General features: G+C 42.3%; 1 protein-coding gene across 1 annotated transcript in view; it reads right to left on the bottom strand.

Annotated features, from left to right (window-relative positions):
• Positions 1-2,717: 2,717 nt before the first annotated feature.
• Positions 2,718-18,515, bottom strand: part of SHCBP1 (SHC binding and spindle associated 1) — a 44,907-nt gene continuing 29,109 nt past the window's right edge. Inside the window, exons 10-13 of the mRNA XM_060788437.2 lie at positions 10,379-10,497; positions 6,966-7,052; positions 6,062-6,203; positions 2,718-3,405 (exon numbers count right to left, since the gene is read on the bottom strand). Coding sequence (XP_060644420.2) covers positions 3,104-3,405; positions 6,062-6,203; positions 6,966-7,052; positions 10,379-10,497 — 650 coding nt within the window. The 3' untranslated portion in view covers positions 2,718-3,103. The remainder of the gene's footprint in view (positions 3,406-6,061; positions 6,204-6,965; positions 7,053-10,378; positions 10,498-18,515) is intronic.

The following is an 18,515-nucleotide window of genomic DNA, read 5'->3' as shown; positions in this document are numbered from 1 at the left end:
TTTTTGGTGTCTAGTCACACCCTCAATATTAAGACCGGAGAAAAGGATGCCTCTACATCAATGGTTCCCAACCTTTGGTCCTCCGGGTGTTTTGGACTTCAACTCCCAGAAGCCCCATCCCTCAAAAATTTCCCAAATAAAATACAAGAAATCGGGAAACATGAATCCAAGGCATCCGTATAAAAGCATAGACCAAAACCATGAAACAAAGGCAGTTAAGCAAGCTTGTTTTCTGCTTCCTTGGAGACTAGGACGCGGAACAATGGCTTCAAACTACAAGAGAGGAGATTCCATCTGAACACGAGGAAGAACTTCCCGACTGTGAGAGCCGTTCAGCAGTGGAACTCTCTGCCCCGCAGTGTGGTGGAGGCTCCTTCTTTGGAAGCTTTTAAACAGAGGCTGGATGGCCATCTGTCGGGGGTGATTTGAGTGCAATGTTCCTGCTTCTTGGCAGAATGGGGTTGGACTGGATGGCCCATGAGGTCTCTTCCAACTCTTTGATTCTATGATTCTATGAAATGAAAGCTTATGCTACAAACTTTGTTTCCCTCCTTTAGTTTCTAAGATGCTGCAAAATCTTTCTGCAGCCTGATATGCAACTATATTCCCAGCTGTCTCTGAATTTCATCATCCACATTCCTCCCCAAATATTATTCAGTTCTTCTCCCAGAAGACTATCCTGTTACATTTTTCCTGTATCTCAATGCCATCTTTTGTTGCCTTTCCCACATCAAAACATAAATCAACTTTTTTTCTAGTTTTTGTGATTCTTTACAGAAAGTATTATTTTACAGATTGGAGGGATCTCAACATGCCGACCGCCCTGTTCCAGAAAACGTCTGATGTGCGGTTCCTTTACAAACCTTTCCACGTTTAGAAGCATTGATCTGCAAGGCATTGAAGTTTCCTCCTCTTCGTCCCCAAGGATTTTGGCAAAGAGCTTCAAGACGTTCGTGGCACAGGAATCAGACGCTCTTTTCAAAAATTAAATGATGAAAAGGAAAACTTTGAGCACAGTATGATCCCTTTACCCACGGACAGGACATCTATGGCTTTACTTATGCATGCTCCAAAAAGTATTCCCTTCCAAAATTGTTTGTGTGCCTCCGGCAGTATTATTTTGCTATGTTTCCAACCCAAGTAAAGTCAAAATATAGGGTTTGCTAGAATAAATGGCGTTCTGTCCAGATTGAGAACAAGGCCCTAAATACGCCATGGGCAAACTTTGGTCCTCTAGGTGTTTTTGACTTCAACTCCCACAATTCATTCCTAACACCTGGTAAGCCATTAGGAATTGTAGGAGTTGGAGTCCAAAACACCTGGAGGGCCGAAGTTTATCCATGTCTGCTTTGAATGAAAAAGCTCTTTACAAGTTTATGCCTCAACTATAGAGCATAAAAAGTTACTTTTGGAGACTATCTAGAACAGTGGTTCTCAACCCGGGGGTCGGGACCCCTGGGGGGGGTCGCAGAGGGGTCAGAGGGGTCTCCAAAGACTGTCAGAATATACAATATTTTTTGTTGGCAGTGGGGGTTCTGTGTGGGAAGTTTGGCCCAATTCATTCATTGATGGGGATCAGAATGCTCTTTGATTGTAGGCGAACTATACATCCCAACAACTACAGCTCCCACATCTCAAGGTCTATTTTCCCCAAACTCCACCAGAGTTCACATTTGGACACATTGAGTGTTCGTGCCAAGTTTGGTCCAGATCGATCATTGTTTGAGTCTACAGTGCGCTCTGGATGTAGGTGAACTACAACTCCCAAACTCAAGGTCAATGCCCACCAAACCGTTCTAGCATTTTCTGTTGGTCATGGGAGTTCTGTGTGCCACGTTGGGTTCAATTCCATCATTGGTGGAATTCAGAATGTTCTGTGATTATAGGCAAACTATAAATCCCAGCAACTACAACTCCCAAATGACAACATCAATCTCCCCCAACCCCACCAGAATTCAAATTTGGGCATATTGGGTTTTTTGCCAAATTTGGTCCAGTGAATGAAAATCCATCCTGACTATCAGATACTTACATTATGATTCATAACAGTAGCGAAATTACAGTTATGGAGTAGCAATGAAAATAATCTTATAGTTGGGGGTCAACACAACATGAGGAATTGGATTAAGGGGTCGCGGCATTAGGTAGGTTGAGAACCACTGATCTAGAACTATCTTTTCAACCTCGGAGGGGCGGTCGCAAGGGAGTTTCAGAGGGGTCACCTTACATAGGCGATCACTCGTTGTCCGAGTAGGATTATCTTCCAAGATCTGTGTAGTGGCGGTGGGTCTGTAGGTGACTGTGGAGCCCTATTTTTGATCTGCATCTTCTCCTGCAGTGAGGGCATCGGATTCAAGGTGAGGTTGGCATGATGCACCTTCCCCATGGCACGTTTCTCTCTTTCGTCTTCCATCCGTGCCTCTTCAAATTCTACAGCACTACTGGTCACAGCTGACCTCCAGATGGAGCGCTCAAAGGCCAGGGCTTCCCAGTTCTCAGTGTCTATGCCAGAGCTTTTAAGGTTGGATTTGAGCCCATCTTTAAATCTCTTTTCATGTCCACCAACATTCTGTTTCCCGTTCTTGAGTTTTGAGTAGAGCAACTGCTTTGGGAGACGGTCGGCGGGCAGCCGGGCAACGTGGCCGGTCCAGCAGAGTTGATGGCAGAGGACCTTCACTTCAATGCAATGCTTTTGATATGCAATAAATAAATAAAAATACCTAAAAATAAAAATGTTTATTGAAGACTACTGAAACTGAGATCACAACACAACAAACACGCATTTCCTTGACTTGTGGTAAAAAACACATCCTATGGAGTCACTTCACTTAGGTGCCAATAACATTATTTTGAAAGGGGTGTTTTATATTAAAGTTAAATACTATAAGAGAAAGTGGGAAATATATATATGAGTATTTAAGCTTATCTGCTCAAAAGAAAGAGTGTTGTAGGTGCAACACACACAGATTGCTAAAAACAAGAAGATGCTGGAATCACACTGAAGCAAGGAGGGTAAGCACATACAAAGGACAAACTTTAGATACTCCAGAACGGGTCTGTCGACAGCCGTACTTGGCCCCGATTCCTATGCACTCTTGAAAAGTCAATACAGAAATGTCCCAAAGCTCCCTTTCCCGTTCCACTTGAACTGGTTGCCCACAATGGACACAAACATTTCTTGAGCCATCAGGCCGTCATCCGCCTTTGTGAACCTCAAGCTGCTCAGCCTTTTCTTATTCGTCTGGTTCTTCTTGAGTGACGCGAGGGAAAGTTCATTGGCGATTTCCGAATTGTCCTCCATGGGCTCAGAAACATCCACTCCTCCATAAGAGTCCGGTTCGACACCGGCTTGTTTACCTTGCTCTCCAAGCTCTCCAACAGCGGATTCGCCATTCTTCCCTTCTCCTAGGACCAAAACAATGGCATTAAGCAGATCGCACCAGGACTAGATGGGAGTCAGCTGCATTAAGATCACTACTGACCATAAGGTCATGAGTTCAAAGCCAGCCCGGGCTGGAGTGAGCTTCCGACCAATTTGTGTAGCTTGCTGTCGACCTTTGCAGCCCGAAAGACAGTTGCATCTGTCAAGTAGGAAATTTAGGTACCGCCTATGCAGGAAGGCCAATTTACAAAGCCATAAAAATCTCCAGCAAGCATTGAAAGAATGAGGAAGTACTTCATCAGTGACACAAATGGACAGTGAAGCAACAGCTCCCCTGGTGGCCAGAATACCCTCATAAAAAAGCTGGAATGTTAAATAGCCTCTGTGTGTGTGTTTATATATGTTGTGTGTCTATGGCATTGACTGTTTGCCATGTATATCTCCAGCAAGCATGCAAAGAATGAGGAAGTACTTCATCAGTGTCACAAATGGACGGTGAAGCAACAGCTCTCCTGCTGGCCAAAATACCCTCATAAAAAAGCTGGAATGTTAAATAGCCTCTGTGTGTCCGTCTATATATGTTGTGTGTCTATGGCATAGAATGTTTGCCATGTATATCTCCAGCAAGCATGCAAAGAATGAGGAAGTACTTCATCAGTGTCACGAATGGATAGTGAAGCGACATCTCCCCTGGTGACCAGAATACCCTCATAAAAAATGCTGGAATGTTAAATAGCCTCTGTGTGTCCGTCTATATATGTTGTGTCTCTATGGCATTGAATGTTTGCCATGTACATCTCCAGCAAGCCTGCAAAGAATGAGGAAGTACTTCATCAGTGTCACAAATGGATGGTGAAGCGACAGCTCCCCTGGTGGCCAGAATACCCTCATAAAAAAGCTGGAATGTTAAATAGCCTCTGTGTGTCTGTCTATATATGTTGTGTTTCTATGGCCATGATGGCGAACCTATGACATGTGTGTCAGCACTGACACGCGTAGCCATTTTCGATTATATATTACAATAATATATTTTTGTTATTAAACTATAAATATCATGAAATTATGTTTTTTTTCTCAATGACACCCCACCCGAGTTATGCTCGGTTTTTTTGGCGAGTATTGACACACCAAGCTCAAAAGGTTGCCTATCACTGGTCTATGGCATTGAATGTTTGCCATGTATATCTCCAGCAAGCATGCAAATAATGAGGAAGTACTTCATCAGTATCACAAATGGACGGTGAAGCGACAGCTCCCCTGGTGGCCAGATCACCCTCATTTTTAAAAAAGCTGGAATGTTAAATAGCCTCTGTGTGTCTGTCTCTATATGTTGTGTGTCTATAGCATAGAATGTTTGCCATGTATATGTACATTGTAATCCGCCATGAGTCCCCTGTGGGGTGAGAAGGGCGGAATATAAATACTGTAAATAAATAAATAAATAACAAATCCATCATATATGACACTACATAACACAATTTTAGTTCCTGGGATATAAATGTCATTTCCTAATTGGTTCTGTCATTAAAAAAACATTGGGAAAGCATAGGTAAAGGTAAAGGTTTTCCCCTGACATTAAGTCCAGCCGTGTCCGACTCTGGGGTGTGGTGCTCATCTCCATATTGGTGACTCCATTTGAGTTGCCAATACAGCAACTCAAATGGAGTCTCGGGGGTTGAGAAGGGTGGGATAGAAATATTGGAAATAAATAAATAAATAACATTGGCGGGACTTTGGTGCAGCTGGCTGGGTGTCAGCTGCATTAAGATCACTACTGACCGAAAGGTCATGAGTTCGAAGCCAGCCCGGGTCGGAGTGAGCTTCCAACCAAATTTGTGTAGCTTGTTGTCGACCTTTGCAGCCCGAAAGACAGTTGCATCTGTCAAGTAGGAAATTTAGGTACCACTTTGTTGGGAGGCTAATTTAACTAATTTAAACTAAAGATCAGCGAGCATGCGGAGAATGTGGAAGTACTTCATCAGTGTCGCAGACGGATGGTGAAGCGACAGCTCCCCTGGTGGCCGGAAAAATGGAATGTTAACTAGCCTCTGACTGTCTGTCTATATATGTTGTGTGTCTAAGGCACTGAATGTTTGCCTGTATCTGTACATTGTAATCTGCCCTGAGTCCCTGAGTCCCTAAATAAATAAATAAACAAACAAACAAACATTGTGATCCGCCCTGAGTCCCCTGCGGGGTGAGAAGGGCGGAATATAAATACAAAAATAAATACATAAATCAGCCCCTCCAAATAACCAAACCAAATCTAAAGTTGACCAAAAATCCTTTGGTTACTAATATTGGAGAGTGGTCCCTGGTCAAAGGGAAAGGGATATTCCAAATGTAGCACCTTTATTTACTTATTTCCTTGTAAATACTTTAAATTCTATTGTCAGTACTATATTTCTTTTTCATGTTTGCTTTGTGCAAACTTTTGAGCCACTGCTGTTGTAACCTTTGTACGTTGCCTTAAATCCCAGGCTGGGAAAAAGACAGGATATAAATAAATACAGTAGGACACTTGGACGCATGAACCCATGAATGCTCTGTTTTCATATTTGGAGAGACAATATTGTGTCGCACTTCCTGATTCATGGAGGGGAGGATAATTGAGGTTCCTCTGCTTTATTGCCCATGACCAGAAGAGTATTATTGTTATTGCTGTTATCATTATTTTACCTTTTGCACTTTCTAAAGAATTCTCTTTGACATCCGGAGAGACCGCAGGTTTCACCAAGACCACTCCATACCCTTCATTGTTGTGGATCACGTTGTTCACCATGGTTATCTTGGGAATTACGTAGTTCTCATCTAAAAAGTCCTGAAAAGCAAGAAGACTAAGCAAAGAGGCCCACAATCAAAGTACCAAACATTTAAGAAGCTCCGGGTGAAAGGGTCTTTGAGTGAAATTAACAATAGCTAAGCAAGGGGCTTTGAATGAAATTAGCAACAAAAGAGAAATGGAAGAAAATGTTTTAAAAACAAGAGGTGGCATGTAGAGGTCATACAAAGTTCGAGCTTACATAGGAAGTTGGGTTGTGGTTAAGCGCAAAGTCTCCAGGTGCAAGAAGATACTTTCCATCAAAAGGTCAAGGGAGGGGGGCTGGAAAGAGAGTACTTTCCATGACTAAAAAACTCTTGGATTACTTGAGTATATAGGTTTTTAGAAAGCCGAGGAGGGGGCGGCAGTCTGTGGAAGCACTTACAAAAGTGCTGTCTGTCCGCCTCATGCTGATCAGCTTGAATAAACAGTGCCTTACCTGAACCTATTGGACTCCGTGGATTTCTTCGAAAAGGGACCCCGCACCCTAAACCCATGATCCCGTACACGGGCATGTGACCCCATTTTTGTGGGCCCCGAAACCCCCCAAAGCGTGGGGTACACGAAATGTGGAGAGGCCTGGACAAAAATTAGCCCCTGGTACCCACTCAAATATATGACCTTATTCTAAATATATTAAAAGTAAGATTTTTTTTATTATTTTACCCTTCCCTTTAAAAAGAAAGAACATAAGACACAATTCAAATGAGTATCTGCCATTTGGGCCCAAATATGAAGCTCAGAATTTAAGCCAGGACTCACTTTTATTAGGATTCCTTCTTTGCAATGGTGGATGCCGTTTCCTATCAAAGTACACGTGCCTCCTGGGTAGATTTCAATGCCAGCACCCTGAAATTAGGAATAATTAAGAGCATAAGATTTTGGTTTTGAATCTGAAAAGCCAACCCTATGAGCTGTTGACCACCTGCTACCTTGATCTATCTCCAGTGCACTGTGTCTTGCACCCTTCTGTTGGAATTCAATTTCACACTGCCCAAGTCTCAAGTCCTCAAGGAGGAAGTTTAGTTAGCTTAGTATAGACTAAGGGTTTCCCTTCCCTCATGTCTCCTGAATGTGTCTTTTTCTTCTCTCTTCTTTCTGCTCTCATTCTGATTGGTTGTTTAAAAGCCTTTCTGAATCTTCCGCCTTCTTACATCTTAGTATGAAGAGCATGTGCTGTGTGCTTTGAGATCTCTCTCCGCTTGTGTGTCAGGAGAGATGTAATGATTGGTGTTTTTTCCCTCACTTGAAACCTGAGAAGAGATGGGTGTTAGAGGGTTGAATGACAAGTAATACCTCCACCTTCGTAACTCCTCAACGGATGGCAGTACTGGTATGCAGCAGGTACTGGCTTGTTCAGTAGACTCTCCTCTAAAGTTCCATTTTGGTGGGAAGCCTTAACATTAAATGGTTGTGTTGTTAAAGTGCAAAGTATGGAACCCTGCGCAGACGGTCGGTCAATGCGACTTAAGCAACGTGCAGTCATTGAATTCTTGAAAGCAGAAGGTGTCACCCCAAAGGAGATTCATCAGAGAATGCAAACTGTTTATGGCGATTGTGTTAATGTGAGTACTGTGCATCGTTGGGCGAGTAAGTTTAAAGATGTATTGTCGAATGCTTTCATGGCCGGAATCACTGGATTGTTGTAGGTTTTTTCGGGCTATACTGCCATGGTCTAGAGGCATTCTCTCCTGATGTTTTGCCTGCATCTATGGCAAGCATCCCCTCACTACCTCTGAGGATGCTTGCCATAGATGCAGGCGAAACATCAGGAGAGAATGCCTCTAGACCATGGCCATATAGCCCGAAAAAACCTACAACAACCCAAGTTTAAAGATGTTGAGGTGGGAACATCTGACTTGCGTGACAAACAAAGAGTTGGACATCCTGTGACAGCAACCACCGAGTTTCACAAGCAAAAGGTTGACAGATTGATTCAGGACGATCGTTGTATCACTTAGAGAGAAATTTCAAGCATAATCGGCATTTCACAAGAACATCTGGATCACATTATTGCTTTGCTTGGCTATCAGAAGATCTGTGCATGATGAGTACGTTGAGAGAACTGTGAGACGCTGGTTGCGGAAACAGAGTGTCAACTTCTTCCGTGACGGCTTCAGAAAACTTGTTCATCATTGTCAGTAATGTATCCAATTGTCTGGGGATTATGTGGAAAAGTGAATAGTAGTAGTTAAAGAGCACATTCTAAGGATTATTTCTGCGTTTTATTTATTAAAATATTCCCATCCAAAACCAAATAACGAAGGTAGAGGCATTACTTTTCATTCAACCCTTGTACTATGACGAAATATCATTGTTTATTATTGTAAATAAACAGTTTGTGATTTTTAAGATTGGATTCTGCATCTTTGCCTGCCTAAACTCTTACTTTTTGTGTTTGGATTCTCTGCTGTATTTTTGAGTAGTTTTCCCTTACATCTTCCACACTACATTGCTATAGCACAACGATAACAAGGTTTTCCATAGCAAGCAGCAATGGCAGATATGATGGAATCATAACGCTGTAATTGTGAACTGCCTTGGGACCCATTCTAGTACAAAGGCAGCATTCTAATGAAATGGAATAAATATAATTATGAAGTGTGAAACTCCCTTGGAACAATGACGTGCATGCCAGATTTTGGAACCAAATGAAGTCTTGGATAGGCTCGGATTTAGTGTGAATTCAGAACAGATGATGGGATTTTATGAGAACCAAATATGGTTTGTGCCAGAGTCTTTGCAGTTCGATCTTTAAATCCTCATATCCTCTTATCTTTTCCAGTTGTTTCTCTTCAATCCTGCTCTCGCCTGGGATTGCAACATCGACAATTCATACTTTGTTTTTTAACACGATTGTGAGGTCAGGAGTATTGTGCTCTAAAACTGTCTGTCTGAATTCAGAAGTCCCAGAGGAGTTTGGCGAGTTCATTCTCTGTAACTTTTTCTTGCTTGTGATCCCACCAGTTCTTTATCGCAGGCAGATGGTATTTGTGGCACAAGTTCCAATGAATCATCTAAGCAATGGTGTTGTGCCTCTGCTTGTAGTCCATCTGCGTGATCTTGCAGCAGCTGAGGATGTGATTTATTGTTTCACCTGCTTCCTTGCAGAGTCTACACTTGGGATCTCTCCTCGACTTTTCAATTCTGGTTTTTTTATTATTATTATTTGAAACACCACAAGATGAGTCCACAGCAGACACTCTGCTGGTTGTTGTATTGGATCACACATCGGACACTTCCCAAGTGTCTAGGACTATGTGATGTATTGGCAAAGAAGCAAAGACCACCAGCATTGAAGTGATGCTCCTCCTCCTCCTCCCTTGAAACACAACAAGATGAGTCCACAGCAGACACTCTGCTGGCTGTTGAATTGGATCACACGTCTGACACTTCCCAAGTGTCTAGGACTGTGTGATGTATCAGTGAATAATGCTTGCAGATCCCAGTAAGGTGGCCTTTTGCAGCTGGTAGATGGTAATCTTGTCAGTGCCGATTTTATTTAAATTCAGGCCAAGGTCTTGAGGCACTGCACCCAGTGTGCCGATCACCACTGGGACCACCTTGACTGTTTGTGCCAGAGTCTTTGCAGTTCAATTTTTAAATCCTCATATCCTCTCATCTTTTCCAGTTGTTTCTCTTCAATCCTGCTGTCACCTGGAATTGCAGCATCAACAACCCATACTTTGTTTTTTACATGATCGTGAGGTCAGGAGTGTGGTGCTCCAAAACTCTGTCTGTGTGAATTCGAAAGTCTCAGAGTAGTTTGATGTGTTCATTTTCTGTAACCTTTTCCGGCTTGTCATCCAACCTGTTCTTTGTTGCACGCAGATGGTATTTGTGACACAAGTTCCAATGAATCATCTGAGCAACGGTGTTGTGCCTCTGCTTGTAGTCTCTCTGCGCAATCTTCTTGCAGCAGCTGAGGATATGATCTGTTGTTTCATCTGCTTCCTTGCACAGTCTACATTTGGGATCTGTCCTCGACTTTTAAATTCTGGCATTATTATTATTATTATTATTATTATTATTATTTACCACTTCTTTCTCTATTAACAGAGACCCAAAGCAGCAATATTGATGAGGTTTGCTATCCATGACAGGAGTTACTTCTACATACATACAAAAACCGTTGCTCTGTAAGTAACCAAACAAACGCCAGAAGCAGTTCTTACCTTTGCACCATATAAATCTGAATTTTTCATAAAAAACTCAGCCGAGGTTCGGACAGCAACCCCAGTTGTCTTGCACTGCAAGACGCAATTCTCCAGCATGGTTTTCCCTTGGTGAACACCTGTTTAAAAAGGTCATTCAAATCATATCTGTTAGGATTATAGGGAAAGATGGAGACAACACTCAAATTTCTGTAGAATACCTTGCAAGAGGGCATTGTTGAAGAAATTCACTGTGACATTATGTAGCAGTTCTCACTCACACAAACAATATTCTGTGAGTCAGTATAGTGCATTACAATTTGACTGATTACACTATGTACCAAAATTTGAAAAAAAATCTGTTCCTGGTTTGAAAGTGCTATTTTCTGTCAAAATGTGCATATAAATATATAAATAAAAATGTAATGTTCGCTTGTGGGATTAACATAACTCAAAAACCACTGGGTGAATTGACACCAAATTTGGACACAATATACCTATCAGGCCAACGAGTGACAGTCACCCCTAAAAACACAAAAAACCCAGCAGAACAGACTTTAAAACCTCCCAAAATAAACCATATATACATATACAAATATGTTAGTACACATATACACAAGCACACATACATACAAACACTCACATATATATACGCAAGCTCACACAAATATACACATATACATATACACACCAACATATACACCTACACACATATCTACACACATATATGCACATACACAAGCACACACATATACACAATATACATATAGAAATATAAACACAGAAATACACAAATATATATGCATATATACAAGCACACACATGTACACAATATACATATACACATATAAACACAGAAATATACATATACGCATGCACACATACATACAGACACACACATATATTTATACGCAAACACACACAAATATACATACACACACATACATATACACATACACACATATACATATACACATACATACACACACATATATATGCATATACACAAGCACACACATATACACAATATACATATACACATATAAACACAGAAATACACAAAGATATATGCATATAGACAAGCACACACATATACACAATATACATATACACATATAAACACAAAAATACACAAATATATATGCATATACACAAGCACACACATATACACAATATACACATATAAACAGAAATACACAAAGATATATGCAAATACACAAGCACACACATATACACAATATACATATATAAACACAGAAATACACAAAGATATATGCATATACACAAGCAAACACATATACACAATATACATATACACATATAAACACAGAAATACACAAATATATACACACGTATACACACACACATATATACACACACACATATACACACACAAAACACACATACACAGACTGGGCCACAGCAACGTGTGGCAGGGGACAGCTAGTAGCAATAATAATAATAATAATAATAATAATAATAATAATAATAATAAATAATATTAATGTTATTCTTGTATCCCACCACCATCTCTCCAAAGGGACTCGGGGTGGCTTCCACATGGCACAAGGTGCCCAAAAACATAACATAAAATTGAAACAATTTAGAAATACAATTAAAAACAAATGGACATATCAACAACAACTAACACTCAACTGAAAACAGCGCTCACCAGATGGCAATAAGGTACTATAAACGTGGTGTAAACAATTGAACTGGGATAAGTGCAAATCGTGTTACACAGTGTTATTTATAAATTTATAAATGCTTTTTTTAGGTTACGGGTTTGTTTCCCAAGAAACCACAGAGTGATTTATTTAAGCATATTTTAAAATTATACTGCCACGGTGGACGTCATGTTGGAAACAAATGAAGGTGCCTTTGATTTATGGGCTGCGGTGTGCTTTTCCGCTCGTTGTTTTCACTGTATTTCTGGACTTCATTTTGAGGCTGTGGCTCCTCAAGTTTGAAAAATGTCACGCTGAGAAGCAGACTGTAGCTCTTCTAAATAAACCAGGGAGGACTGTTAGATGTCAAATCCCAGCATTCTTTACCATTGGCTGAACTGGGAAGGACTACGGGGAATTGCCGTTCAGCAAGAACTAGAAGGCATCTCAATTTCCACCCATGAAATAAGCAGATGGACAAGTAGCATATGGGTGAAAGAGGTCCTTCAGAAACAGAAGCAAATGCTACGAGTTGAGATGAGAGGCATTCACAGATTTTATTTATTTATTTATTTATTTATCGTGTCATCAGCAACCATACCATTGTATTACAATTCTAACAGAGCAAAACAAACACACAGATTAAAAAGAAGAAGAAAAACACAGATTTTGCAAACTTGGTAGTTGGTTAAATGTCCTTTGACCAGTATCTGGCCACTTGGAGTGCCTCTGGTGTTGCCTCAAGAAGGTCCTCCATTGTGCATGTGGCAGGGCTCAGGGTGCATTGCAGAAGGTGGTCAGTGGTTTGTTCTTCTCCGCACTCGCATGCCGAGGATTCCACCCTGTAGCTCTGCATCTCGTGGTGCCAGAGCACAGTCTGTTCAGCGCCTTCCAAGTCGCCCAGTCTTCTGTGTGCCTAGGGGGGAGTCTCTCATCTGGTATCACCCATGGATTGAGGTGCTGGGTTTGGGCCTGCCACTTTTGGACTCTCGCTTGCTGGGGTGTTCCAGCGAGTGTCTCTGTAGATCTAAGAAAACTATGTCTTGATTTAAGTCGTTGACGTGCTGGCTGATACCCAAACAGGGGATGAGCTGGAGATGTCTCTGCCTTGGTCCTTTCACTATTGGCTGCTGCTTCCCAATGGATGTCAGGTGGTGCAATACCGACTAAGCAGTGTAATTTCTCCAGTGGTGAAGGGCGCAGACACCCAGTGATAATGCGGCATGTCTCATTAGGAGCCACATCTACTGTTTTAGTGTGGTGAGATGTGTTCCACACTGGGCATGCATACTCAGCAGCAGAGTAGCATAGTGCAAGGGCAGATGTCTTCACAGTGTCTGGTTGTGATCCCCAGGTTGTGCCAGTCAGTTTTCGTATGATGTTGTTTCTAGCGCCCACTTTTTGCTTGATGTTCAGGCAGTGCTTCTTGTAGGTCAGAGCACGGTCCAAGGTGACTCCCAGGTATTTGGGTGTATTACAATGCTCCAGTGGGATTCCTTCCCAGGTAATCCTCAGAGCTCGGGATGCTTGTCTGTTCTTAAGGTGAAAGGCGCACGCCTGTGTTTTAGATGGATTAGGGATCAGATGGTTTTCCCTGTAATAGGCAGTAAGAGCACCTAGAGCTTCAGAGAGCTTCTTTTCAATCATTTCAAAGCTCCCTGCTTGAGTGGTAATGGCACGATCATCAGCATAGATGAAGCTCTCTGTCCCTTCTGGCAGTGGCTGGTCATTTGTGTAGATGTTGAACATGGATGGAGCAAGCACGCTCCCCTGAGGCAGGCCGTTCTTCTGTTTCCGCCATCTGCTTCTCTGGTCTGGAACTCAACAAAAAAGCTCCTGTTTTGTAGCAGGTTTCCTATGAGGCGGGCGAGGTGGTCGTCCTTTGTGATATTATACATTTTTCTCAGGAGTAGGCGGTGGTTCACAGTATCATAGGCTGCTGACAAGTCTACGAAGACAGCTCCTGTGATCTGCTGCCTTTCAAAGCCATCTTCTATGTGCTGAGTCAGGTTCAGCACTTGCGATGTGCATCGAGAGTATATTTACAGATAAGATTAGCTTCATGATAAAAACAGAAGGACAGCTACCATGGTTCAGACCAAAAGCCTGGCAAGTCTATCACTATGTTCCCACAGTAGACAACTCTGACACTGTCCCACACACATTTTGGTGCTTCAAGTGTTAGACCGGTTTCTGGATGTATTTAACCTGCTGATTCCAAAAATGGCACCAGCTTCTCCCTATCAACTCTAGTTTTTCAGATACAGTCCATATGTCCTCTACCAGTCACCATCTGCTCGCCCATAGAGAACCATGATCATCTATATATATATAAATGTAATGTTCGTTTGTGGGATTAACAGAACTCAAAAACCACTGGATGAATTGATACCAAATTTGGACTCAAGACACTTAACAACCCAATGTATGTCCTTCACTAAAAAAAATGATTTTGTCATTTTAGAGTTGTAGTCACTGGGATTTATAGTGCACCTACAATCAAAGAGCATTCTGAACTCCACCAATGATGGAACTGAACCAATCTTGGCACACAGAACTCTAATGACAGAGAATACTGGAAGAGTTTTGGTGGACATTGACCTTGAGTTTTGGAGTTGTAGTTCACCTACATCGAGAGAGCACTGTGGACTCAAACTCAAATCCCACCAATGCTAGAATTGGGCCGAACTTCCCACACAGAACCCCCACGACCACCAAAGTGGGCCACAGCAACGCGTGGCAGGGGACGGCTAGTCTATATATATAAAAATGCTCTGTTCGTTTTGAGTGACATCATAACTCAAAATCTTCTGGATGAATTGCTGACAAATTTGGCCACAAGACACCTACTAACCCAAGGAGTGACCATCACTCCAAAAAAAATTGATTTTGTCATTTGGGAATTATAGTTGCTGGGATTTATAGTTCTCCTACAACCAAAGAGCATTCTGAACTCCACCAATGATGGAATTGAACCAAACTTGGCACACAGGACTCCCATAACCAACAGAAAATATTAGAAGGGTTTGGTGGGCACTGACCTTGAGTTTGGGAGTTGTAGTTCATCTACATCCAGAGAGCAATGTGGACTCAAACAATGATGGATCTGGACCAAACTTGGCACGGATACTAAGTATGCCCAAATGTGAACACTGGGGGAGTTTGAGGGAAATAGACCTTGACATTTGGGGTTTGTATATAAATAAAAATGTAATGTTTGTTTGTGGGATTAACATAACTCAAATACCACTGGACGAATTGACATGCAATATGGACACAATACACCTATCAGGCCAACTAGTGACCATCAATCATAAAAACACTGAAAAACACAGTGGAGGGGACTTAAAAAGCAAAAAAAGATGCTACAGTGCATGTGCAAAAATGACTCCCCCTGGCAAACAAAACACACAATAGCATATCCACACTCTCTTCCAGACTACAGCTCCCAGCATCCCCTAGACCAGACCCTTTAGGAGAAGAGAATGATCCAAATGCATTGCTTCCAAGCTGCAAGCTTTCTTCTCCTTGGATTTCTTTCATAGCATCCCAATCCCTGCATATTTCCAATTTTGTATTCCTGGACTGCAACTCCCAGCAGTCCTCCCGATAGTGAGATTAGATGGAGATAGGTAGGTAGGTAGGTAGGTAGGTAGGTAGGTAGATGTATCAGGAGGACTGCTGGGAGTTGCAGTCCAGGAATAGGTAGAGAAGGAAGAAAAGGGAGAAAGAGGAAGGGAAGGAAAAGGTGGGGGAGAGGGTAGAAGACAGGAAGGAAGGAAGGAAGGAAGGAAGGAAGGGAGGGAGGGAGGGAGGGAGGGAGGGAGGGAAAGAAGGAGAGAAAGAAGGGAAGGAAGGAAAGAGGGAGGGAGGGAGGAAAGGAAGGAGAGAAAGAAAGAAGAGGGAAGGTTGGCCACAGCAACAAATGTAATGTTTGTTTGTGTGATTGACATAACTCAAAAACCATTGGACGAATTGATACCAAATTAGGACACAAGACACCTCTCAGGCCAATGAGTGGCCATCACTCCTAAAAACACTGAAAAACACAGCAGAAGAGACCAAAAAACAAAAATTACATTACAAGGCATGCACAAAACCACATATGCATAGGCAAACACACATATATACACAAATAAATACACACACATATACACATATATTCACACACAAAACACATATACACAGACTGGACCACAGCAACGCGTGGCAGGGAATGGCTAGTATATAAATAAAAATGTAGTGTTTGTTTGTGGGATGAACATAACTCAAAAACCACTGGACGAATTGACACCAAATTTGGACACAAGACACCTCTCAGGCCAACGAGTGACCATCACTCATAAAAGCATAGAAAAACACAGAAGAGACTTAAAAAGCCAAAAAAACAAAAAATGCATTACAATGCATGCGCAAAACCACATATATACACAAACACACATATACACATATATAAAAAGGTAGTCCCCTGACATTAAGTCCAGTCATGTCTGACTCTGGGGTGTGGTGCTCATCTCCATTTCTAAGCCGAAGAGCCAGCGTTGTCCGTAGACACCTCCAAGGTCATGTGGCCGGCATGACTGCATGGAGCGCCGTTACCTTCCCGCCGGAGCGGTACCTATTGATCTACTCACATTTGCATGTTTTCGAACTGCTAGGTTGGCAGAAGCTAGGGCTGACAGCAGAAGCTCACACCGCTCCCCGGAATCGAACCTGCGACCTTTCAATCAACAAGCTCAGCAGCTCAGTGCTTTAACCCACTGCGCCACCGGGGGCTCCATACACATATATACACACACAAAAACATATATACACACAAAAACATACACACACAAACATGTACACAGAGTGGGCCACAGCAACGCATGGCAGGGGACAGCTAGTATTTTAAAAGACCCTCCCTCTTCTCTATGTAGCGTGTTAGCTGATTCTATTTTTTTTAACTCCATGCTGCACAAAGTCCTTCTTAGGCTAAATATTTAGAAAAGGGCGAGCATTTTAAAGAAAGTCCCTCTAAGGACAAGACATAGTTAGGAACTTCTTTACAGCAGTGGACCAGGTTCCCACCCATTTTTTTGGTGTGTGAATATATTTTCACATGAAAAAGGTGCTGAAATAGTCTTGTTAGCCCATGTCACATTTGTTATTCAAATCTACCTTTCCGCCACGGAAAGTTAATTAGCACCTTCTCCAAAAGGCAGAAGGACACAGCCAGCAAGGGGGGGGGGGGGGGGGAGAAAATGCAGAGATAGAACCCCATTGAAGAGCCCCTGCCCAGAAATAAGAAGAAATTAAAATAGAAATGTGTTTGATATCAAAGTAGACCACAGGGTACAATTTCCTCAGTCTTGAACTATAAGATTCCTTCACTATTGGAAACAGGACCCCAATGATTTCTCTGAAACTGAATTCTAACAGCAAGTTGAGGAAAGTTTTGGGAAGTTCTCCATGGAGCTCAGAAACCCTAAGAGACACTCAATAAACTCTATGTTTTCAGTCCCAAAGTGTTTCTCAACCTGGGAGTCGGGATCCCTGGGGAGGTTGCGAGGGGGCGTCTTGGGGGTCACCAAAGACCATCAGAAAACATACTATTTTCTGTTGGCCATGGGGTTTCTCTGTGGGAAGTTAGGCCCAATTCTATCATTGGTGGAATTCAGAATGCTCTTTGATTGTAGGTGAACTATAAATCCCAGCAACTACAACTCCTAAATGTCAAGGTCTATTTTTCCCAAACTCCACCAGTGTTCACATTTGGGCATATTGAGTTTTCATGCCAAGTTTGGTCCAGATCCATCACTGTTTGAATCCACAGTGCTCTCTAGATGTAAGTGAACTACAACTCCCAGACTTGAGGTCAATGCCCACCAAACCCTTCCAGTATTTCCTGTTGGTCATGGGAGTTCTGTGTGCCAAGTTTGGTTCAATTCCATCATTGGTGGAGTTCAGAATGCTCTTTGATTGTAGGTGATTCGAGATATTTGTGCTGAACCTACAAGCAGTGACACGTTTGAAGGTTGGAGTAGTGAAGACGTGGATGGGTCTTGGGGAATTTCAGGATTAGACCAGAGATGGACTACTTGGAGGAGTGGTGGAAGAGGCACTGCTGGGGATGGGTTGGGCCGAACTAGGGGCAACTCCAGTTTGAATGAGGAGCTGCAACAAGATGCAGCTGGGACAAGAGTGTTGGCTGAATCAAGTTCTGACGAGGACTTGTAGATAAAATGGGAGTGTTTGCAATGGTACCCTTGCAATCGGCAAGGAGGCTTGTTGGGCGCTTTCTGGATCTTTGTGTTTACAGAAGACGGGTTTGGAAGAAGACTTTGGGACGTAAGTTATGCTCTGGGTTTAAGCAGCAAAGGGGGCTGGAACTGTGTGGGTTTTTGCTGGACTGCACTGTTTTGATGTTTGCATTAGCTGCCGTATTGCCCCGCTGCTTTGGCTCCTTGTGTTTATCCATCGGATTGGGATCTGACCTTGCAGCTGTTCGTTTC

This window comes from Anolis sagrei, chromosome 8 (genome assembly GCF_037176765.1).
Source record: "Anolis sagrei isolate rAnoSag1 chromosome 8, rAnoSag1.mat, whole genome shotgun sequence".
Taxonomy (NCBI): Eukaryota; Metazoa; Chordata; class Lepidosauria; order Squamata; family Dactyloidae; genus Anolis; species Anolis sagrei.
The sequence above is the reverse complement of the archived record's forward strand: the minus strand, read 5'-3'. Positions and strand labels throughout refer to the sequence as shown.